Below are 25,814 nucleotides of genomic sequence, written 5' to 3'. Positions count from 1 at the left end.
AAAATAGTCTCTACTATTTCAGTGATTGCATCCTTTGAAGTGACTCATAAAAAACATTTCATTATTAACATTTAAGATCCCCAACAGGAAGCAAATAAGACGGGTCAAGCTTTTAAATTAGAGTTTTACCTCCCGCTATTAGTCACATTTGTAATATTCCCATGTTCATTTAGACGCCTCCTGTATAATCATGACATTAGGGTATTGTTACACCCAGAGAGTGTTTTCACTCTAAGTCATCCAGCCATCTCCTCCCTTACTCTGTCATCCTTATCACCAAAAATGTGTTTTAGGTGGACAGATCAATACAGTACAAAGAACTGTAAATGTAGGATGTTGGAAAATAGCTACTGTATGTCTTTTCTGTTAACCAAATGCTTTTTAATCTTCACTATTGCTTCAATGCAACTGAACAAGCGCGCCGTTATTTGTTGCGTAGTTACATACTGTACATGTTCAAGTAAGCCAGATGTGGCAGGTTCTGTGCAATACGCTGTATTTAATATATCATGATGACTCACGAGTTGAGTAATTGTGCTAAATCATAGAGTAAACATAAGTAACACGCCAAATTGGCTAGTGAGTTGATAGCGTTACCCGCCACAGTTGATTTTTACCCGCATTTAGTAGGCTGGCAAGTGTTAATTTCAAACTCTGGTTACACCCCTACTTATTACTAAATTAGGATGTGTTTTGATGTTAAAATCTTGTTAACATTATAAGTGGACCTCAGAGAACATTATAAAATAAAAATAAAATAAAAGTGCATATCATGACCCCTTTAAAACTTTACTGATATGTGTGGATGCAGCATATAGCTGTTAAAATGAATGTCAAAAAACCGTTTAAAACATACAATACAATCTAATGTTAGACACCACAATACATAAAATAAGGCGTTGTCAGAGGTGTGCAGTGCCAACACAGGAAGTCTACACTGACCTTAAACAACTGTCCTCAACATAGATAGGGCCTACTTATCCTCAGAAAGGTAAAAGTGCGTACAGTGTCATAAAATCATTAAAAATTATCCAGACTACACCAACGCTTGCATTCATTATTCATGTCTCATGAGATCCTAGCAACACCTTCAGCGACAAAAATTCCCACAAATACCATTGACATGACATCCCTTGTGAGTTACTGATTAAAAAAAAACAAAAATGCAGTGACATGTTATTTAATCATTGGGACAACAGACTCCCATAGTCCATTCAATGACGACTTGATACTAGAAATGTACCGATCTCTACGCCGATACTGATAGCCCATTATTAAGAATGACCTCTGCCAATACCGATAGTAAAATCTCTCCCAACTAATGCTGTAAGTGTAAACTATACAGGGACCCTCTCATTTTGGTACTGTAACATATTAGACTCAGGGAGAGCAGAGGGATCCATCTAGAGAGTTTTATTTGTAGCAACAGGGTAAATCATAAAGTTGCAAGCCAGGTAACAAAGTCCAGGGTCAAATACTAAGAAAACCATCTAATCAGGCAACCAAATCCAAGGCACAAAACCGAGCAAGTAACAGTATAACAAGACAGATAGGCCTAATCCAACATCAAGGCAAGACACAACAATGGGGAAAATGCTCATAATTGCAGACCTTGCAAACAATACTTTGCAATGAACAAAGGGAATCAGGCTTCTTAAACAGGGAGGAGTAAACATGTGACAGGAACAGAGTAGAGTTCAGTATACAGGAAAGGGTGCCTTCTACTGGGATGTTACCGGTAGACTGCTATTATATTAGAGGTTAAAATTAACAGCAGAGTCATATTCAACTGCTATTTATTTCAGATATAATTATTACACTCAAATAAAACTGAAATGTTTGTATACAACTCAGTTGCACATAAGGGAATTTTCATAAACTAAATTTATTTAAGCATATATGCATATAATTGATAGTAAATGAGCTCTTGCTTATTTTATAGCTAACTAACAAACTGTGAACTTTCCTGAGGTAAATGCAACGTTAAGTGACATATTGTTCACAAGCTGTTTTATTGAATTCTTTCTACGATTGAAACATTGATTGAGGGATTACATGAAACATTATACATTTTGGTAAGTTGTACTATCTTTCAACACACCATTTGATGATCATGCATGTTCTTTTTGTGTTAATAACTATTAAGAGCTTCAAAATTCATGTTGTTTGAATTTTGTTGCAAAAAAATACACAATCTGAAAGCTAAGACTGCTTTAACATCACTATTATTTTTTTAAACTGTTAATGCATTACTGTTGTGTTAACAGCCCTATATTCAACACAAGAGACATTTTCTTTCAGTTGGCCAAAGGCTGATATTGAAAATAATTGGTTTTATTGGCCAATACTTATTGGCCTATTCATCGGTGCATCCCTAATTATGCCAGGGTACTTTTCCAGAAATTCTCTGGAAATAATGACAAAATTACAAGGATCATGCCCTAAAGTAAGATATTGCTCTCTCCATAAGAGATCATGGTAAAGAGATCATGGTCATGACTTCATGACATCAGTTTTTAATATGAGATCTTAATTATACATTAATAACAACTGATTCTCTTGATTTTTTTTATGAATACAATAGTAAACTGTATATCAAACTAATCATAATTCTAACATCTAACCTTACTTCTCCTTTTGGCCTAACATTCTAACACTTGAACAAAATGTACTCTGAAGATTGTGTCAAAACCAGTGGAAAATTCTGAGATGCTGGCTAGGCAATTTCAAAGATATAACAGTCTAGAATATACATATTGAGTAATCAACTGAACTTCTAATCTTTTCCATTTTTTTTAATGATTTGAGATCTAAGTTTGCTTCCACCTAGTAACAGAAGAGTTTGCATATGAAGAAACAATCAAATTGTAGGAAAACTAAGGAAATGTATCATGTCACTTTTTGCCACTTCTATTCTATAGAAACTGATGTATTCCTTTTGCTAGTGGGATTCTCTCTCAAATTTGTCTGAGATCTTCTGGCCGTGATTAAAGCATATTCGAAGGCATTTTCTGAAGTCTGTTTAGCTATTGCTGCGCAGCAAGTTAGGGTTAGGGGACTTGGCCGACGTCGATGAGGAGACGCGCTAGAGTATAAATATTATCAAACAGGGACGTCGATTGTAGACATTGCCAATGTCAATTCCATAGCAAAAACATTGGAACTATTTGTTGAACTATTTGAACATAAAAATATTAGTCAATATATAAATCAATGAACAACAAAGAAACACAACATGTACTAGAACAAGTGGCAGGTCTATTAGTTTGCATTTACAATTAATGCACAGATCTATTTTGGCATATCAGATTTTTGACCCATCCATTGCTATGGTTATCACTATGTCAATAAACAAGAGTTTGGATTAAATCCCACATTTAAATATGATTGTCACTCCCAAAATGTTGTTCATAAACAAAGTGAGTCTCTTAGGTTTACAGACAAAGCCAATAACACTCAAACATATCTTTGTCCAAGATGGCGTCCTGCTAAGTTTGCCTTTATCGGGCTCTGCTGACAAATCATCTTTTAACAGCCAAACTACACTACTTACAATCCTGTTACATGTATTTGTTTACATAAATACTTCATACTGCCTCTCGATAACTTAAAGATGAAATCTGTTGCAGACAAAAGGAAAGAAAAAAAGATGTTGCGTGCTTCACGTGTGTTTCCGATGGGAGCTTCCACCAGGGGCGGCTGGCCAATAGAGGGCGCTAGGGCGCCGCCCCCCCATGAGCCAGACCACAGTTTATGAGCCACACTCATTAAATAAATAAGTAAATATATACATAAATCATACATACAAATTGTCAGTATTTGTGTGTTTGAGATATTAAATACACCCAGTATATGTGAAAAATATGATAGAAATTCAAAATATCTGCTTTTTCAACACGTCTCCTCCACCTGCGTGCACGTCGATCAGCTCTGGGGCGCTGGAGAGAGGCGCCCCAGAGAGGCGGGTCTGTGGATCAGTTTAGCCAATTGCTGATTTAAGTTTGACATGTTTGACATAAACTGTAGCCAATCAGCGAGCTCAAATTTAGTCAGCTATGGGCGCTTCTGTTTAGCGCCCAAAGCTGCGCGAGCCCGAGCCGAGGCACGCCCATCTCTATCAGACAGCTGTCTATCGGGCTGGCTAGCTGGATGCGTCATGCTAATGCCTTGTTTTGCTTTCCGTGATTACTTTTTAAAACAACAGCGATAGATCCAGCATGGACAGTTACCGGAGCGAGGGACCTGTCTGAGAAAGTAACTACTGTTTTAATTAAATTTCAAATGCAAATGGAAAGTTTGAGCAATTTGTTTTTTTTTTTTGTGTAAGAATGCCTCAGCCTTGTAATATGGCATTAAATAATTACTGACTTTTTGACAGAGCACTGGTATCGTGCAGTTTGTGTTAATACTAATAATTATTTGTAATATTATTATTATTCGCTTTACAAAGATATGTAAAGGCAGTGGTTCTCAAACTGGGTTTGTGGTGGTTCTCAAACCGTGAGGTGACAGAAGGTGCTGCGGGAACAAAATGCTGAATTTTGCCGTTCCTTTAATACTACCTCATCTTAAAATACGATTTAAACTGAGCATGCATTTCTCTCAGGTTAAATGCTGTAAATACATGACATCCGATCAAATTACCTCATCTTTTGCGGTCAAAACTGTCTGCATTTAAGCAGCGTGTAGTGGGCTGCTATATGACAGGTCTCGTGCAGATTACTGCCTCGGCAAATCGCGCTATACTGCCATTCTCGACCATGTGCGTTGGCGATTGCAAATGTCACATTGATTTTATACAACAGTTCAACAAACGAAATATTAATATTAAGTGATGTTCATTTTCAACAAAGTTGTCATTATTTTTACAATAAAATAATAGCTCCAGAGCCACAGCAGAACTGCAGCACATAGCAGTGTTTGAGAACGAATCTGCGACTTTGAACGAATCATTAGAGTCAATGATTCAATGATTAATTCATAAATACTACCACTTGCTTCATTTCTGAATGACTCGATGACTCACCACCTACTGGCGGTTTTAATTTAATATTTAAAAGCATCACTTCGTTTTTACCATCATTGCATATTTATCTATTTAACTTTTTTTTAAAGCATTATTTATTTTATAAAGGTATGTGTAAAGGTAAAAATGCACTTGAAAAAATCGATTTAAGGGGGCAAATATTGTCCCTTGGTGTGACGAGTGTGGGTACGCAGAAGGACATTAAGCCTCTTGGGGTACAACTCTAAAAAGTTTGAGAACCACTGGGAGTGGGTTAAGGAATAGAACAAAATAAACATCAAACACAATACACATACCAAGGGCAGAAAGTAGGCCTAATAGCCTACTCCCATGGTTTGAATATGACACAGCCCCACCTAAGATATTTTTCACCAGCCGCCACTGGCTTCCACATCTCCCGGTGAGATCCTCTTATCTACTCTGCTTCCGGAGAGCCCAGGTAAGCCCCCTTCAAAGAAAGGCAAAGCAGAAGATGACGCCGTGATTTCCACTCTCTCACAGCTGATAAATAATCGCTCGGATGCCCTGGAGAAAATAGTGGGTGACAACGCTCTTAAAATTGAAGGGCTAAAAAAGACGGTGGACTTTGTATGTGCCGAGTTGAATGATATTAAAGGGAAAGTCGGCCACGTCGAAGCTAGACTAAATACTGAAGAAAAGAAGATGGAGCTCTGCGAAATAAGAATTGCAGACTTGGAGAGGTACCCTTGCCGCTGGAACCTGCGTTTGCATGGAGTACCTGAAAAGGAAAAGGAACATGCCAGAACCGAATCTATCCGTATTTGTGCGGCCATCTTTCCAGAGGAGAGCAAAACTGTTCCAGATAAGATCGACTCTGTCCACCGCATTGGGAAGAGGCTTCCGAATACCTCAAGGGCGCACGATTATTAATCAGTTTTCCTCACATGTGAGGAGAGATGGTGTGTGGAGAGCGGCGAAACAGGCGAGTGGTCTTCGTTTTACTGAGGATCTCACTGTTTTTGACCGAGAAAGGAGGAAGTGGCTGTGGCCGGCTGTTGAAAAAGCCCGCAAGGAGGGCAAAAGGGTGCATTTTGTCGGACACAGTGCATTCATCGAGGGCTCTGAAATTAACCCTATGTAAGCCTGTTCAAACTGTTCATCTCATTCCAAGTGAGCCTTTTTGAGCTCTACCTTTTCGTTATGGAGCAGGACTATTGATGGCTGTAAGCGCACTTGACTTGACCTTGTCGTCAGCTGCTTATGCGTTGTCAACCTCAATAAGCTCAGTTATCTGCTGTTCGTTGTTAAAAGAGTTCTTTTTGTATGTCTATTTCTATTATTTCTCTCAATGCCAGGGGGCTAAGAGACATTACTAAACGGAAGGCTTTGTTTCTGTATGCCAAATCGTTCAAGACAGATTTTTGTTTTTATCAAGAGTCCCATTGAGTTGCCAGCGATACTACTTTTTGGAAAAATCAGTGGAACAATGATGTTTGGATGGCTCACGGTTCGGAGTGTTCAGCTGGAGTTCTGACTTTGAAAAACCTTTTTGCTGGGGACGTTTTGCACTACTTTAGCGACCCGAATGGACATTTTCTGCTTATGGTCATTTGTTTAAACAATACTGTTGTAATACTAATTCATATCTATGGGTATAATAGTTCTCATGAGAATGATCTATTGATTGATGCGATAGAAGGGAAAATTCTGCTGTGGCTTAATGCATACCCAAAGGCCTTAGTTTTCATTGGTGGGGACTTTAATATTGTACCTGTTAATCATCTCGATAGACTGCCACCTAAACAGTGTGCCTCTGCTAATCCTAAATTAAAGATATTAATGGATAAATTTGATATTATTGATATTTGGAGGGAAACATTTCTGAACACTAAATCCTATACTTGGAGTAACAAAAATTGTTCTAGACAGTCCCGAATAGATAGACTACTGGCTTGTTTCACAATCTGTTAGGGATTTCAACGTTTCTGTTTTCAGCATTCTCCCTTCACCCATGACTGATCATAAAGCAACTCTTATCCAATCCCCTCTAACTTCAGTTATCTCTTCTTCAAGACCTAGAGCCTCTTACTGGAAGTTTAACTCTTCTTTGCTTAAGCATAATTTCATGTTCTTAAACATGAAATTAGCAAGTGTGCTAAGAATTTTGGCAGCCTTCTAGCTAAACATAAAAGACTTGAAGAAGAGACTGTCATTTCCAAAATAATGACTCTCTCTGGGAAAATGCAGGATGGTTTGTCAGAAGCTGAATTGGCAGAATTTATTGATCTGCAAACTCAGTTAGACTCAGTGTATAAGAATAAGGCGGACGGTGCTTTTATTCGCTCTAGAAGAAGGTGGCTAGAACGAGGAGAACAAAGTACTGCATATTTCTTCAGAATGGAAAAGAATAATTTTAGAAATTGAACTATTAATTCTTTAAATTTAAATGGTAAGGTTATTTCTGACCCGAAGGAAATTGGCACATTTTGTGCAAACTTCTACTCAAATCTTTACAGCTCTAAATATGGCAAAGACTCAGCTTCCAGTCTTTGAAAGATGTTAGGACATTATCTAATGAAGATAAGAGTACCTGCGATCGTGATTTATCTATTGATGAAATAATTGAGTCTATTGAAGCTCTTAAGAACAATAAGTCTCCGGGCACAGATGGGCTGACAGTCGAATTGTACAAAGTTTTGCTTTAGATTTAGCACCTTTCCTGCTTGAAACTTATTTGGAGAGTATTGCGTCTGAGACACTTCCACCTACTTTATCACAGGGATTACTTACTTTAATACCTAAACCTAAGAAAGACATTCTTTTGATTGATAAATGGCGTCCAATCTGCTTGTTAAATTGTGATTATAAGATATTAGCTTTGGTACTCGCCAAAAGACTTAAACGGGTTCTGGGTACGATACAGTAATAAACAAGACTCAGTCAGGTTTCATCCCAAAGAGGCATACAGCTAACAATATACACCTTGTTTTAGATCTGTTGGACTACGAGGAACTGATTAGAGATGAAAGTTTTAGTATTTTTTTTTTTATTTTTATAAAGCCTTTGATTCCCTTAAACATTAATTTATTTTGCAGTCCCTGTATAAATTTGGTTTTGGTGATTTCTTTTGCAAAACTGTCAGAACATTACACAAAAATGGAAACTGCTCAATTAATCTGAAATCTGGCACTTCTCCAAGGTTTATTGTATTTAGAGGGGTTCGCCAGGGTTGCCCGGTATCGCCTTATTCGTTCTCGATGGCCGCTCAACTCCTTACTACTTCCCTGTTGAATAGTCAATTACAAGGGGTTAATATAGCAGATAAACACATTATTATAACTCAGTTAGCTGATGATACCACACTCTTTTTAAAAAACAACTTGCAGATCCCTATTGCTCTTGATCTTATCAAAGTGTTCTCAGATAAATTTAGATAAATGTGAACTTCTTCCCTTAAAGTCTTGTTCTGCTCCATTCCTGCACAATATTCCTGTTAAGTCTCAAGTGAATTATTTGGGCGTTACAGTTACGTCAATGCGAGAAGGAATTTAAACTTGAATCCAGTAATTACTAAAGCTAAGATTTTTTTTTATTCCTGGCTCCAAAGAGACTTGTCTTTACGAGGAAAGGCTCGCCTCGCCCAAAGCGGAGGGTGTTTCTAGATTGACCTACCCTGCTCTTTCTCTGCATGTGGACAAGACAATTTTTGTAGAGGCTGATAGAATGCTTTTTGAATTTTTATGGAAACACAAGAGACATTACATAAAAAAAGTTTGTTTTTCTAAAGTTGGTGGTCTCCGCTTTCTGTTAGTATGTAATTATAATATCTCTAAATTGCCCATCAAATTGTCAAATTTCCATAAGAAGGTGCTTTTGGACTGGCACTTGATTTACAAAGATAATTTTAGTCCCACAGGTATTTTATTTGGAATAACCATGATATCCAATATAAAAATAAAACACTTTTCTTTTCAGATTAGTTTAATAATAATATTCTTTTGGTTTCTCTACTTATAAATTCAAATGGTCATTTGTTTTCTCATTCTGAATTCTTAACTAAATATTGTATTCCTGTCACCCCACGAGACTTTGCCACTATTGCGCTTTTAAAAAACTCAGCTGATTCTTCACTCTCCTCTACCTCTTGGATACATCCTTGCGAGACAGCAATAGGGAAGATCTGTTTTTTATCTAGTCCCTCTCTTAGGAATAGCATTCAAGTTGTTACATCGATTTTACCCAGTCAATCTTTATATCAAAAAAATGTTTCCTGAGTTGGATCCCCTTTGCTCCTTCTGTAGAGTGGAAAACGAGTCTGTACCTCACCTTTTTTGGGATTGTGTTCATGTAGCTACTTTTTGGAAGAATTTTTGTCTGTTTGTATGTGCTTCTTTATTAGTAAATTTTTCTTTGGTGTTTAAGGATGTCTTATTTGGATTTTAGAACTCTGACAAGAATCTAAAAGACAAGTACTTTCTTATAAATCTGTTTATTTTTCTAGCCAAGTTTTTTGTACACAAGTGTAAATTTTTGTCTGCCAAACCTCTTTTTGTTATTTTTTTGCAAAGACCTGAATTGTTATTTGGGTACTATCTCTTCTTCCAACAATGCCAAAGCTTTAAAGACTGTTACATTTTGCACAAAGTATAATATTTATGCTTTTTTTAAATGAAAACAAAAAGGGACTCAGGGCCCTATCTTGCACCCAGCGCAATTGACTTTGTACACCGACGCATGTATCATTCCTATTTTGCACCCGCGCAAAGCGCGCTTTTCCCTCCACAGAAGCACGTCGGTTAACTAAGAAATACACTTGCGCTCCCCGGGGCGGTTCAGCGCAAAGAGGAGGCGTGTTCCAGCGCAAACGTTCCTTCATGCTATTTTGCAGGTTTAGAAAACAATTGCGCTACTAACCAGGAAAAAATGGTTTAAAGTCAGTGGCGCGTTGCGCATGTTATTAATATGCTATTTTAAGGGCGCATGCTTGGCCATAATCAATGTAGCGTGTGCACAACGCGAATGCACTTTGATTCTCTCATCTACACAGAAGCAGCAGTTTTCATTTTTGCAAATCATAGCCTACATTATTACGATAGATAGATAGATAGATAGATAGATAGATAGATAGATAGATAGATAGATAGATAGATAGATAGATAGATAGATAGATAGATAGATAGATAGATAGATAGATAGATAGATAGATAGATAGATAGATAGATAAAAGCATACATCTAGCTTACACATTTACCCAAATTATCATACGCCTTTTTAACCGAAGTTAATTTGGGTGGGTTTCTCCATCCCCAACGTCCCTGACGAGAGCGTTGCTCTCCTTGGCTGTGAACCGCTCCTGGCGCGCGCCTGGCAAATCTGCCGTTACAATAGGAATCCGCTTTAGAACAAGCGCGTCTGCTCTTAAAGGGAATGTGAGATGACGCTCTGATTGGTTTATTTCACGTTACGCCCAAACCACACCTATGAATAATGAAGCTACTTCAGACCAACCCATTTTAGATTTGCGCCTGGCGCAAGAGTAATTTATCCCGCCGGGAAAATAGCAACAGCGCCAAGACCCGCCCACAAAGTTACTTGCGCTTTGCGCTTTGACACTTGCGTTTCAGATCGTTAAAATAGGGCCCTCAATGCGTTTCTCTCTCTCTCTTGAATTTATTTTAAATTATATGTTACCTCTGGCTCAATTTATTATTATTTATTTTTATTTTTTGTCTGTTTATTTTACTTGCTTTTTATTTAACTGGCTTTCACTGGCTTTTTGTCTACTGTTTATAATTATATTATTGTCGGTTAATTCTGTTTTGAGTTTTAACTATGTATTTGCAGTTATATCTGTTCAATAAAAAAATTAAAAAAGTACTTGCGACTGGGGGGTGCGCAAGATGGCGCCGTGAGCACAGGTGTTGAGACAGCGCCCATCAACAAAGTTGATTTTAAGCAATAAAACGGACTTGATTTTAGTCTGCGCCTTATTTGGATGTTAAAGGGATAGTTCACCCAAAAATGAAAATTATGTCATCATAGACTCACCCTCAAGTTGTTTCAAACCTGTATGAATTTCTTTTTTCTGCTGAACACAAAAGAAGATATTTAGAAAAATGTCTGTAACCAAACAGTTGACGTGTCCATTTACTTCCATAGTAGGAAAAAAAAATACTATGGAAGTAAATGGACACATCAACTGTTTGGTTACAGACATTTTTCTAAATATCTTCTTTTGTGTTCAGCAGAAAAAAGAAATTCATACAGGTTTGAAACAACTTGAGGGTGAGTCTATGATGACAGAATTGTAATTTTTGGGTGAACTATCCCTTTAAGTGCTACTCGGGCATTGCAGTTTGTTCACGTTTGAGAAAAATGTCAACTGATAAGAAAAGGAAGAATTCTGCGACGAAGAAGAAAGAAATGGTTGTTGACATGGAGGCGTCGTCAGCCAGCTCTGCTTCTGCCTACAACGTCCTTGTCGACAGCTGTCACGATTACTATGGTCCTGGTGAGAAAATGGAATTTTCGGTGATGTCAGAAGTAGATTTCCCTTCCCTGAAATTACACGGCGTGTCAGAAAATATTGATGAGAAAAGTGTAAGGAGAGAAGTGGTTGGAATTTGTCCGAAATTATTGCCAGAACACGCTGACCGTCTTCCAGATGTGATCGACACTGTGCATCGTGTTGGTGTGAAGAAAATTTATCCTGCCCGCAGTGTAATCATCCAGTTCTCTTCGTGTATATACACAGAGCAGCAGTATGGGCGGCAGCCAAAAACTCTGCTTATCTACGGGAAAACGGTCTGTGTTTCAGAGAGGATCTTTGCAAGGCCGACAGAGATAGTAGAATGAAGTTGTGGCCATTAGTTGACGACGCACGGAAAGCAGGGTAATCCAGAGTTCTCGCAAGAGCGCAAGTTGAATTTGCTCAGCGAGTTACTCTTGTGTCGAGTAATGATGATCATTAAATATGCCCCTCTATCTGAGCTGCACCAATCACATCGGGTTATCTGATATACTGTAGGCGGGCCAAAGGCGAGATGACGACAGCGCTGCGACGTCAAAGTCATTAGTAAACATTGCAAGATGGCTATGGATGAACACCAGTTGTTTGAAACGGCTTTGGCCGCTACAATGAAAGATTTTGACTTTTTCTCTAAAAGAGGAACAGAAGACGGCGCTTGAATCGTTACTTTGCAAGAAGGGTGTTTTTGCTGTTTTGCCGACCGAATACGGTAAGTCTCTAATCTACCAGTTAGCTCCGCTGGTAGCTAAGCGATAAGTTGTTGTGATTGGTCGTAGTGTTATCCAATTGCGTGCAGTGAGATTTTCAAATGCACGCTTGGTGCCGCCCCTCGAGCTGGCCGATTTGCATTAGTCGACGCCAGACCATTAATCTTTTAGATTTAGGTCTGGATTTCCAGGCTACTACTTTGTAGCTGGTCGGGCCTTCGTGGAGAAAAAAGAGATCTTTCCGCCAGGCTGAACTCTCTCAACTTTGAGATAAGGTGTTCTGTTTACATGCTTGGTAAAAAACAACAACAAAACAAAAAACACACAAAAAAACAAGCTTTTCGTTTTCATCGCCACTTGTTTTTTCTCTTACCTCAAAGTCAATTTAATAATGGTACTTTTTTTTGCAAAAGGTCATTTATGACCAAGAAGATATTTTCATTATATCAAGAGTTGATAGCTAATGTACATATTTTGTCAGTTATGCCTACAAAACTACAGTTGATATGGTGCTTTTTGTTCTCATCACATTTAGTAGTTGTCTCTGAGCCTCTGTTCTGAAAAAAATATTCAAGCGAATTTCACTTTTGTTATTTTATTCTAATTTCTTATTTTGATGTCTTTATCTTTAATATCACTTAATGCCAGGGGACTCAAGAACAATTTAAAACAGAAAGCCATTTTCTTTATTTGCAAAACAACATTAAAACTGATTTTTGTTTTCTTCAAGAAACTGACAGCATCTCTGAGGATTTACCTTTTTGGAAATCCCAATGGGGAAATTAATTTTTTTGTTCTCACGCTTGTCGATGCTGTGCGGGTGTCTATACAATTAAGAACTTATTCGCTGGCAAACTTCCCTATACAGACTTCGATACTAATGGACATTATGTGTGTCATGCTGTTCAAATTCAAACTTTAATTTCATTGTCGTAAACATTTATGGGTACAATTCAGAGGCAGAAAATTATGTTCTTTTAAACAGGATAGAAGAGAGAATTGTTTATTGGTTAGCCAAATTCCCTAATGCACATATACTCTTGGGTGGTGACTTTAATATCGCATTAGATAATGTGATTGATAGATGGCCTCTAGGATCTTGTTCTAATACAAATGTAAAGCTAAAATGTTAATGCAAAGATTCGATCTGATTGACGCTTGGAGATTTAAACATCCTCATAACACAACTTTTACCTGGTGTAATAATTCAAGGTCTACGCAATCGAGAATAGATTATGGTTAGTTTCCCACGTGCTTAAAGACAATTTCAGTACTGATATTTTATCTACCCCTTTAAAGGGATAGTTCACTTTGAAATTAAATTTTGGTATGTTTTAGCTTACCTCAAGGGCATCCAAGATGTAGGTGTCTTTTTTTTCCGCAGTAGTTTCAATTTTGATATTTTTAGGTCAAACCATTCTTGTCTGTCAGTCATTTAATGCAGGTCTATGGTCACTGTCTCAAAGAGCATGCACAGAGTCGAAATTTAAACAATTCTCCATCGTCCAAATTAAACAATTCCCCATCGTAAGTACACATTGATGGCCTAAGACACGAAAATGTGTCTTTGTGTAAGAAAACGAGCAGTATTTATATTGTTTTTACCTCTTGTAACACAGCCACGTCCAAGTGATCTGCATGCAGACTGGTGCATAGATATATACACTAGATTCTAGTTCTTTTTAGTTCTTAACAAATGCTGTAGCCAAGGCGACATCTAGTGTATATGTCTATGCACCAGTCTGCGCACACATCACACAGCAGGATGCGCACGCGCCCTCAGATCACTTGGACGTGGCTGTTACAAGAGGTAAAAACGATATAAATACTGTTTGTTTTCTCACAAAAACCGCACGTTTTGTGTCTTAGGCCATCAATGTGTACTTACGATGGGGAATTGTTTAATTTGGACGATGGGGAATTGTTTTAATTTCGACTCTTTGAGCATGCTCTTTGAGACAGTGACCACAGACGTGCATTAAATGACTGACAGACAAGAACGGTTTGACCTAAAACTATCAAAATTGAAACTACTGCGGAAAAAAAGACACCTACATCTTGGATGCCCTTGAGGTAAGCTAAAACATACCAAAATTTAATTTCAAAGTGAACTATCCCTTTAACTGATCATAAAGCAATACAAATCAGCATTGATCTACTTCCAGTGACTTCTGCTACATTTTATAACTCATATTGGAAACTTAATAGTTCTGTACTGAAACATGAGACAGTTATATTAGAGGTAAAGAAATGTATTCATTCCTTTTGGACTAAAGCCAAAGCAGAATGGGTTTATGGTAAACATTGGGAGTTGCTTAAATTTGAATTGGGCAAATTTTTCAGAAAGTATTGTTGTAATACCACTAAACTAAAAAGAGCCCAAGAAGAGGACATCATTTCCACCATTACATAGGCTACTTGTCATCTAGATGTCGTGATAGCTTATCTGTGGATGAAAATAATACTCTCTGTGAGTATCAGCACAAATTGGACGAACTTTATAAATTTAAAGCTGAAGGTGCTTTTGTCAGGTCCAGAAGACGCTGGCTTGAAGAAGGAGAACAAAATGCAGCTTACTTTTTTAGATTGGAAAAGTCTCTGACTAAAAACAACATTCATCAGCTCAAAATTCATCAGCTCAAAAACTCTCTCTCTGAAAACCCAAAAGAAATGGCCAAATATTGTTCAGATTTCTATAAGAATCTTTATAGCAGCCGTTTTTGTCATGACAGCACTGTATTAGTGCTCCTGACAAAGATTTTTGTGATCGCCCCATCACATTAGTTGTGGTTCTCGAATCTATCAAAAACTTAAAGGTTAATAAATTGCCAGGTGTAGATGGCCTCAATTCAGGATTTTATCAAAGATTTGCAAAAGATTTGGCCCCTTTTTTATTAGAAGTAATTTATGAAAGTATTAGTGTGGGATCTCTTCGCTCTACCTTAACACAAAGTTTAATAACTCTTATCCCCAAGCCTAAAAAAGATGTATTATTAATTGATAATTGGCGTCCGATTAGTCTTTTAAATTGTGATTATAAAATCATTGCTACAATTTTTGCAAAACGTTACAGTTTTTCTCGATTGTTTACACACATTTTCTGGTACTTGAGACACAATGACCACAACATGTAACTCATTCACCAACCCCCTGAACCAATTCTGCTAAACTACAAGCACAATTCCTGCTTTACACTCAAATTACAGTTCTAAAACACACTTTTTTCAAAACACTACACACAATTCTCTGCTTTTGGCACAATTTTCATGCAGAAAATCTCTTGTTTTCACAAGGAACACACTGCCATTCAGATATGCACACTGACTCATCACATGGGCAAACACCCGTCACACAGTTTTACAATTAGCAATCAGAGCTTTAGCATGAAAGGGCAACAGGTGAGCTCTTCAATGGAGCAATGGATGACAACATTGGATTTTTTTTTATTACTGTAACTGTATACAGTCAATTCTTCTGTTGTTTTGTATGTAGACCACTGCATGTACAACTTTGTGTTGGTTTGGGATGTACACTGTGTACATTGTTTTTGTGGGAAAAATAAAATATATTCGTTACCGTGTATTTGTGTGTTCTGAGTATAAAAACAATATTCTCAGATATTTTACAACACATTTATGTATGTACTGTCTGTAGAAAGTGTAACACTGAACCAAAAAAGGCCTAAGTCATTATGATGAATGAGAAGAAGTGTTTTGCATTCATCATAGTGTTTTACGTTGAGCACATCAGTGTTCAACTGGCTCTTATAAATGTCTATTCATATGATGGTTTGTGTGTGTCATTTGAAAACAAAATACCATTTTGAGAAGAAATAACATTGTTTTGAATGTAAAGTTTCATTTTGCAGGAGAATTGAGGGGTTTTGCCCATTGTGTGTGTGTTTTTGGATTTGTGTGTAGAGTTCTGAGAATATGAGGCATGCTTTCAGAAAATGTGTGTAAACAATCGAGAAAAACTGTAATATAGATGAAACGCAATCAGGCTTTCTAAAAAACAGACACATTTGACCTGTTAGACTATTCAGAGTTAGGGAGGGATGATAGTTATATGCTTTTTCTGGACTTTTATAAAGCCTTCGATTCTATTGAACATGGTTTTATATTCAAAACTTTAGAAAAAAATGGTTTTGGGAACATGTTCATTAGAGCAGTTAAAACTTTATGGGCCCTTTTTTAACGATCTGAAACGCAAGTGTCAAGCGCAAAGCGCAAGTAACTTTGTGGGCGGGTCTTGGGCGCTGTTGCTATTTTCCCGGCGGGATAAATGACACTTGCGCCCAGCGCAAATCTAAAATGGGTCTATCGTAATAATGTATGATTTGCAAAAGTGATAACTGCTGCTTCTGTGTAGATAAGAGAATCAAAGTGCGCGTTGTGCACACGCTACATTGATTATGGCCAAGCATTTAAAATAGCATATGAATAACATGCGCAACGCGCCACTGACTTTAAACAATTTTTTCCTGGTTAGTGGCGCAATTGTTTTCTAAACCTGCAAAATAGCATGAAGGAAAGTTTGCGCCGGAATACGCCTCCTCTTTGCGCTGAACCGCCCAGGGAGCGCAAGTTCATTCCTTAGTTTAGCGACGTGCTTCTGTGGAGGGAAAAGCGCGCTTTGTGCGGGTGAAAAATAGGAATGATACATGCGTCGGTGTACAAAGTCAATTGCGCTGGGTGCAAGATAGGGCCCTATACAGGTATGTCAATGGAAATTCTTCCATTAAGCTTAAACACAGTACCTCTCCAAGATTCAAATTGCAGCGGGGAATACATCAGGTTTGCCCCATTTCGCCATACTTGTTATATTGACTACTCAATTTTTAGCCAATTACATTAAGACTAGTGCCTTGCAAGGAGTCGGTATCATGGGAAAGAAGATCATCATCAGTCAATTGGCTGATCTCTGCCATGTCAACAATTGTCCATGAGCGAAATAGCGGAAGACCACTTCAAGGGTACAAAGGGGGCGCTGCTGAGCACACTTCAGAGCGTTAAAATGCTGAATGGGACGGCCTACAGACTCGTAGACTCGGCGAGCACACGCAATTTAAGTCCACGAGACCGAAAGTCCGTATGAAGTGCGCCATTTGGGACAGGGCCCTTGACGGCACTCGCAAGAAAATGGATAGGCTACATAATCAAATACACAAATATTACACCATTTAAACATTATTAAAATAGGCTACTGAGTTACTAAAACGATCTTTGTCAAAGAATTCACTTGTTTGTTTACATGTGAACGTTTGTTTAATTTCAAGATCTGAGGTGAATTATCCATTGTTGCTTTTACAGCTACAAAGTTGGGAGCACTAAATGATTTTCAAAGTCACTTTCCATGCTTTTAACATTAAATAAAGCACATAAACAGTACCTGAGATTATCATTGCCACACTTTGTGTTTGTTGTTCAAGCCGCGACGTCGCGGAAAAATAGAAACCGTTTCTAAAATAGAATCGCGGCTGCTTAGGACAAAAACTCTGATTAACAAGGAAAAAAACTTTTATCGCGTGTCGCATCGCGTGTAGTTTGGACACTGTGCTATATAAAACTCCTGTTATAATTAATGAAGCTGCACAAAGAATATCTTATTTACATTGTTTACGTATACGGATTCAGACTAACCTAAACACATCTGATCGGCCATTGGCACTCACACAAATACGGATGGGAGTGTTTGAACGCAGCCGCCTATCAGTACCAGATCACCCTGGTACTTGGTACTACCAGTACTGCAGAAAGTTTGATATTGTTAAATTATAGTATAAACTTAGTACTGTAGGTGCCGATTTATGCTTCTGCTGGTGGGTGCCCAGTGCCCACACTTCATAACACTTCGTAATGCTGCATATAATGGTATAATTGTGTGTGTTATGACCAGCCAGGACCTGAAGTGAGATCCACTGAATCTCAATTTATTTTTTGATTTGTTCGGCACCTATGCTTTGTACTAAAGTATCAGCATTTTTGACAACAATCAGAACTAAATAAAACAGGCTGTGTGACTGTTGTAGGTTGCCACGCCAATACGGGGCTAAAACCGTATCAAAATGATTTGTTAGACTGAATTAAATGTTAACAAGGTTGGGTAGCTGCTTGCCAGTTGACATTCTCTGCAAACATTTGAGCAGTTAATAACATTAGCTAACTGCTGCAAGAGTCAACGCAAAACTAAATCTCATCATTCAAAATATTTCTCTCACGCTGTAAGAGCCCATTTTAATATGTCAATAATTTGTATATTATTATTGTTTGCTTATGGTGTCGATTTTGCAAGTAATTATCAACTTTTGTAACTTTGAGAGGCAATTGTGATATTTCCTGTATTTATATATATTTCAGTATTGCATAGATGTTTTCTGATGTATAATTTCTGTTCCGTTTCTTTATTGGTTGTGCCCACTTGTGACGAAAGATTGAACTTGAACAGGTTTGGGCAAAGGAAATAAGGGAGAAACTATTACTTACCGTCTTATTTGTAATTTATGGATAAAACTTGTTTACGGTAACACAAGATAACGGTTTAACAAGTGTAACATCATAGGATATAGGAACTAACAAGATTTTTGTGTAATTTTGTATTTTGTGGTGATTAAACTCACGCTGGTTTACGGATTTTTGACTAGAACTTTATTTCTTGCGACTATAAAACAAGTGAAGCTGACCCTAACCCCAGGACTTTGCATCTATACACGCATCAAAACTCAGCATCCCTAAACATAGCACTTTCTGCTATGTACATTAAATGTTTTGGGCCATACACTCTTTGTTCTTGACTAAAGAAAAACACAAGAACCTTTTTTAAATCATTTTCCAGGACAACAACAAGATTTACCAAGTAATTTTACATTTTCTCTAATTTACCAAGTGTTTTCCAGGATGCGTGGGAACCCTGAATGCTCATAAAGCTGCAAAGCACCTGCTACAATCCTTCATTCTGTTTGGCTGGCTGACCGGGAATTTCATGGAATCTGGGTGCATGTTTTTTACTAGTCTGCCAATATTTGCAAGCTACCACTTTTGATTAAGAATGAATCACTTGAATTGGCAAATCAAATGAGTTTGTGTGAACAATAATCGGTACTTGTTCTTTTTTACAGTTTTTCCGATTGCTAAAACAAATTTCTCGAAACCATCACCCACTTTCTCAAAACCTTAAACACAAAACCAAATCTTCAAACTGCATTCAGAGAACCTCTGACTCAATCAAACAATTGCCCCAAAATCATTTAATCTGTGCTCAAAATCAAACAGTGCTTTCAGATCATACACACATGAGTCAATTTTATAAACTCTACAGATCATTCATTAGACACTACATCAAAAATGGAGAACACAGAATCAAAAGGGTCCGTGTACCCTCATGTTCATTCATTTTTTGATTTAATAATGAAAGTAGAAAAACGAGAAAACAATTCCTTTTTCGTTTTTTAATAAAAAATAATAATAATTATAAACAGCTTGAATACTCAATTTCTGCACATGGGAGGGAATGAAATGCTCCTTTCCTCTGATTTGTCAGCTAAAGATCAAACTGCTCCGTTATCAGTTTTTCCTCAGTTCCGCACAGCAGAATGAGAGTCCTCCGCTGCTGCAGTTGTACATATTCTTAACACGTTAATTGCAAGTTGCAACTACTGCATTTCAGCTTTTTTTCATCAAACAACCAGACTAATGGCTCGACACAACCCGTACCGGGAAAGAGCCTGGACAGGTTTTTTTTTTATCTGCGTAGATTATAGACTGGTGTAGACCAGCTGTTGTCAAGTGCCAGGGGGTCCGTGAAATAATAACCTATACCGTATTTTCCGGACTGTAAACCAAGTCGCGTTTTTTTATCATGAAACACGCTGTGATTAATTCCAAAATGACACAGTGGACGCAAGCGTCACGGGCGATGCATGAAATGCAATACACTGCTCACGCAACAGTGGGTAGTAGAGTCATAGTAGAGTCATAGTAGAGTCATAGTAGCTCTGAACACACGTCTATTTCGCTTCAAACTTGATGTCATCATCATCAACTCGACTTCTGCTGATGAAACTGCAAACTATCTTCAGTAAAACCTTTCTTCAATTTTTTATAATTCTGACTCCAGATCTTCTTTCAAACATCTGGTCCTTGGGTCCTAAACTGTTAACCCCTAACAGCCTAAACCAATTTGTAGAATAAATCACCATTTCTGCAAAACCTTAAACAAGTTCAGGCAGTAAGACACTGTTTTCAAATCTCATGCACATTTTTTTGTGTGCAAAACTCTAAACGCATTTTTCACTGTGATACATTTGTGTCACAAAACACTAAACACAAGAGGCAAAAGTAAAACACAACTACAAGTTGTCGTCGTTTACACACAACAATTTAAAATTCTTCACACTTATTTCTAATGATGTGACCAAACCAACTGTATGAAATAGGAGCCAGCTCAGAGTGCACACGTGACACATGTGCAGTGAATGATGAGACCAACAATAGATGGAAACGATCCGAGAGGGAGAGGAGGAAGAGTACGTGTTGAGGAGCTGGACAGTGCTGTCAAGGCTGGATGTGTCAGACCAGAGGGGTTTTCCCCTTCAGTTCATTGTGCAAGAGACAACATTGCCTGTGATGTGGCTCTGGCCTGAAGTCCTCAGGCCAGAGCCAGCATGAAGACATGATGCTGAAGCAGAACAAATCTCTCATTGACCTTTTGACTATTGATTTTGCAGTTGCATAACTTAGAGTATAATTTGAGTGAACCGTAACATGCTTTTCATTTAGAGTTTTATTTGACCCTTTTGGCTTTTGCAGTTGGACTGCAGTATTTTTACAGTATGCAAGTGCTGAATATACAGACATTCAATAGGCCCACTATTCAATAATCACTTCAATATTTGCCAGAAAAGTCAATGGTTTTGTGAGTTTAGTTTGAAAATTTGGATTTGTGTTTAATGTTGTGAGAAAATGGGTGAAGGTTTCAAGAAATGTGTCTTAGCAATTGTGAAAAACTAAAAAAAAGAAAATAAAAAAAAAACACTTAATGAAAAGCATGTTACATTACACTCAGAAGAGTTGTGCAACTGTAAAACCAATATCAGTGAGAGAGAATGATTCTGGCTTAGTATCAAGTCTTCATGTTGGGTCTGGCCGGAGGACTCTGTTCACATCACAGGCAATGTCGTCTGTGGGGGCAGAGGGAAAAACAACTGTTGTAGTTGAGTTTTACTTTTGCCTCTTGTGTTTAGTGTTTTGTGACACAAATGTGTCACAGTGCGAAATATGTTTTAGGCTAATGAGTGAAAATGTTGAGAGTTTTGCACACACACAAAAAAAAATGTGCATGAGATTTGCAAACAGTGTCTAACTGCCTGAACTTGTTTAAGGTTTTGCAGAAAATTGTGATTTATTCGACAAAATGGTTTAAGCTATTGAGAATTTGGTTCAGAGAATGAATTTGGTGTTTTAGCAATTCAAAAAAACTGCAAAGGACGGTAACCCCATCAGTACTGAATGGACGTGTTTGTAACTGTGTTCCCACAATGCTTAGACACTAGTCGTACCTCTCAGGGTGCAGTTGTGATAGCGGGCGTCCCCCGTGTATCCACGTGTGCAGATCTCACAGTGAGCTCCTGTTGTGTGGTTGATGCAGCGGTGGCAGTGGCCAGTCTCAGGGTGGCATATTTGTGGCATGGAGCGAGGGTCTGCGTTCCCATTACAGTCGCAGGACACGCACACGCCTGCCGATTTAAATAAACCGTCTGCGCACACGTCGCATGTCGGGCCAGAGAAGCCAGGCTTACATTCGTCACATACGGGTCGTCCACTGGAATCTGTAAATGAGATTAAACACACATGACTAAGAGATTAAATAAGGCATTTGTAGCTTATTTTATGGAGCATTACAGAGATTTAGTGTTCCCTTCCTAATGCTGACTTTATATCTCCAGAGCTTTTTGTTTGTTTTGATTTAGTCATGTTATTTGTCTTTTCAAATTCATTTATTTATGCATTAATGTATTTCACTCTGACAAAAATTTTAGTCAACAATGTGTCAGCAGTAACTATAACTATTATTAGTGTATTGTTCATCTTTCTGTATTTTTTACATATTCTTGTCAACAGTAGTTATAATTTATTGTTTTGTTATTGTTGATGAAATACAGTGTGTGTGTGTGTGTGTACTCTAGATGCTAGAGTTTTTCTTAGAAATGTGAAGATAGTTCTAAGAAAAACTCTAGCATCTTGATTTGATTGTTTTATTATTCATGCATTGAAATTCAGACAATTTTAAGTATAACTTGAGTGTAAAATACTTTTTTGGGACACTTGTAGTTCCAACTCCAACAACACGATGTCGCCAAAGCACCAAATTTCAAGCCTGACATCATATTCTACAGTGCAGTGATAACATAAAACATGCAGAATAACATAAAAATGTATCAGTAATTAACAATATATTTTAATTTACTTTCAATTTAATAAAAAAAAAGTGCTTTTTTGAACATAAACAAGAAAAAAAAAATTTGTAACAGTGACGTTTTGGTTCTTAACCCTTACCCAAACTTAATCAACCAGCCCCTGAAAAAAAATAAAAATAATAATAATTATATATATAATAAAAAATAAAAATAAAATACATATAATATATATATATATATATATATATATATATATATATATATATATAATAAAAAATAAAAATAAAATACATATAATATATATATAAGACCATGAATATATTTTTTTAATTACACATTGTTGAATAAAGTAACATGTTTTTTTTTTTTTTCTTTTTTTTTCTTATTTGTCTGTGAGCATTGCAAAAAGTACTACGATGGTACCATAGTACAGTGATGTATCAGATAGTAACACTATGGTATTCAGATGTTTACTATGGTATTTAATTATTACCATATTCATGGTTTTTGCATGGTTCTCCAAGGTACCATGGTATCACCACAGTACCATGTCCAGAAACTGCCATGACACACACACACCTACCCATCACACAAAACTTTCTGCATTTTTATATTTTGTAAAAACCTTTAATTACTTTATTGTTATACCAGATTTGCAAATGAGGATGTCCCTAAAGGAGGTTTTTGGAGATTTTGTCAGGTTTTGGTCACTTCAGGGTAGGTGTTGTCGGCTCTGAAATATGTATGATATAGGAAAGAAAAACACACTTAGCATGATGTGTGAATGACTGCACTGGATTAATATTCAGACCTGCCTGACACTCACACTCAGTCTGACCTACAACTGCCCGCTACCAGGTTTCATATCTATAAAATGATGTTAAGAATAAATGTAAAATCTTCCACACACACACACACACACATGCAGTAATGCAAGCTTCTCTGCAGTTTTAAATAGTCATGAAGATGACCCCACTGGTCTGTTTTCTTACTGGCCGCTGTTGCCAGGACAACCCCCTCCCTGAACCACATCTCCCTGTGACAGGCACAAGTCTGGTATGAGCAAATCAGAGAGACAGACACACTGCTGGGTAGTGACAGACGGAAGTGGCCAGAAGGCAGAACAATTGGTTTCGGCACTCCTCCCATCCCTGTGATGAGAACTCCTGGGCGGTGCCTGTGCCATCTTCATGATGCCAACACATGAGGGTTTACCACCTTTAACATCACCAGGGGAACTAACTAGTATAGAAATGCGCGCGCACACACACACACAAACATTTGGCCCAATTTTTTTTTGTCATTTGTCAGCATCAGTTTTCTTTCCTATTTCAATCTAAAGTAAAGTATTTCTATCTATCTATCTATCTATCTGTCTGTCTGTCTGTCTGTCTGTCTGTCTGTCTGTCTGTCTGTCTGTCTGTCTGTCTGTCTGTCTGTCTGTCTATCTATCTATCTATCTATCTATCTATCTATCTATCTATCTATCTATCTATCTATCTGTCTATCTGTCTGTCTGTCTATATTTTTTTTTCTATTCACCTTAGAGTACTTTTAGATGTATAAACCTGAAGCCGCATAAAACTATAGAACAAATTGTAATTAATCTAATTTTTACAACCTTTTTTTAGAAAGCAAATTAAACCATAGTAATGTCAAATTAAGCATTTTATCTTATTTTATTATTTTGTATCATTTTATATTGTTGTCTTAAGTTATTTATTTATTATGAATATTATATTAATGTATTATTTTATTAAAAATGTATTTACATTATTAAATTATTTATTACATGACTTTATTTACATTTGTGTACTATTATTCTCTGAACTTTTCCGTGGACCCCCATATCCCCCATATTGTGCCCCCCAGGGGTCCATAAAACTTAATGGGGTCATTAAGTCTAATTGCAACTAAACGTCACACCTTTTTTCCCCACATAAAAACATTGTCTCATGTAGATTTTTTTCCATTTTTAAATGCCTAAAAATAAAAGAGCAGGTAGTAATTTAGCGGTTCCAGGGGCATTTCCAGTACACTTACTTATTATAGCAGCACTTCCCTTGGAGCAACCTGGGGTTAAGCGTTTTGCTCAAGAGCACAATTGCAGAATTTGAACCTACAAATTTTCAGCAGTCGTCAGCACAGATCGTTAACCATTACGCCACTCCACAAAATTTGGACTTGAGGTGAAATGTCTGCAGTCGGGGAAGGCGAGAGGCGCAGATGTGGGCCTGTTGACACATTGATAATCACTGCTGTTCTGCTTCATCTCCCTCATTTTACACTCCCTTTCATTTTCCCTCTCTCTTCTATATAGATATTAAAATAATTTCAAGAATATTTAATATTCCACGTATTTTATTTGTTTAAGTAGCCATGTGGCTTAATGTACAGTCCAACGATCATTATCAGTATAAATGTTATATGATTGGCAGGCTGTACATTATGCTTTACATATTTGACCTGTAAATATATAAATAATATGGAGTACATTTATATAAGAGTCCTGAACTTTCAGTGCCCTCTCTCTCTCTCTCTCTCTCTCTCTCTCTCTCTCTTCGTCACACTCGCTTGTTGACTTTCCTCCTCAGGCTCCACTGACCGTAAATGTAAAGTGACAACCCAAAGCCGCATAACCATGGCTGTTGCTGTGCGACTGCATCCAATGGAAGAGTAGCTGAGATGAAAACAAAGTCTTTGATTGGCTCCATTGGTACCATAACATTTTTCAGTTGTAACCAAAATTTAAACCATGTATATGTGTCAATCCATCAATAAATGAACAACTCCCACATGCTCAATGACAACTCAATGCTCAATAGTTACTTGCAACAACTGTCAGGAAACTTATATAATGAACTATCAGATTTTGGGCCCTATCTTGCACCCAGCGCAATTGACTTTGTACACCGACGCATGTATCATTCCTATTTTGCACCAGCGCAAAACGCGCTTTTCCCCCCACAGAAGCACGTCGGTAAACTAGGGAATGAACTTGCGCTCCCTGGGCGGTTCAGCGCAGAAAAAGGAGGCGTGTTCCGGCATAAACGTTCCTTCATGCTATTTTGCAGGTTTAGAAAACAATTGCGCCACTAACCAGGAAAAAATTGTTTAAAGTCAGTGGCGCGTTGCGCATGTTATTCATATGCTATTTTAAGGGCGCATGCTTGGCCA

General features: G+C 37.5%; 1 protein-coding gene across 1 annotated transcript in view; it reads right to left on the bottom strand.

Moving 5' to 3' along the window:
• LOC308680263 (multiple epidermal growth factor-like domains protein 9) overlaps positions 1-25,814 on the bottom strand; it is a gene marked incomplete at its 5' end in the record, with an annotated part of 57,750 nt that overhangs the window by 4,833 nt on the left and 27,103 nt on the right. The window contains one exon of the mRNA XM_081348292.1: positions 21,780-22,049. Coding sequence (XP_081204418.1) covers positions 21,780-22,049 — 270 coding nt within the window. The remainder of the gene's footprint in view (positions 1-21,779; positions 22,050-25,814) is intronic.

This window comes from Scardinius erythrophthalmus (assembly GCF_964197995.2).
Source record: "Scardinius erythrophthalmus genome assembly, chromosome: 20".
NCBI classification, from domain to species: domain Eukaryota; kingdom Metazoa; phylum Chordata; class Actinopteri; order Cypriniformes; family Leuciscidae; genus Scardinius; species Scardinius erythrophthalmus.
This window is presented reverse-complemented; position numbering and strand designations above follow the sequence as displayed.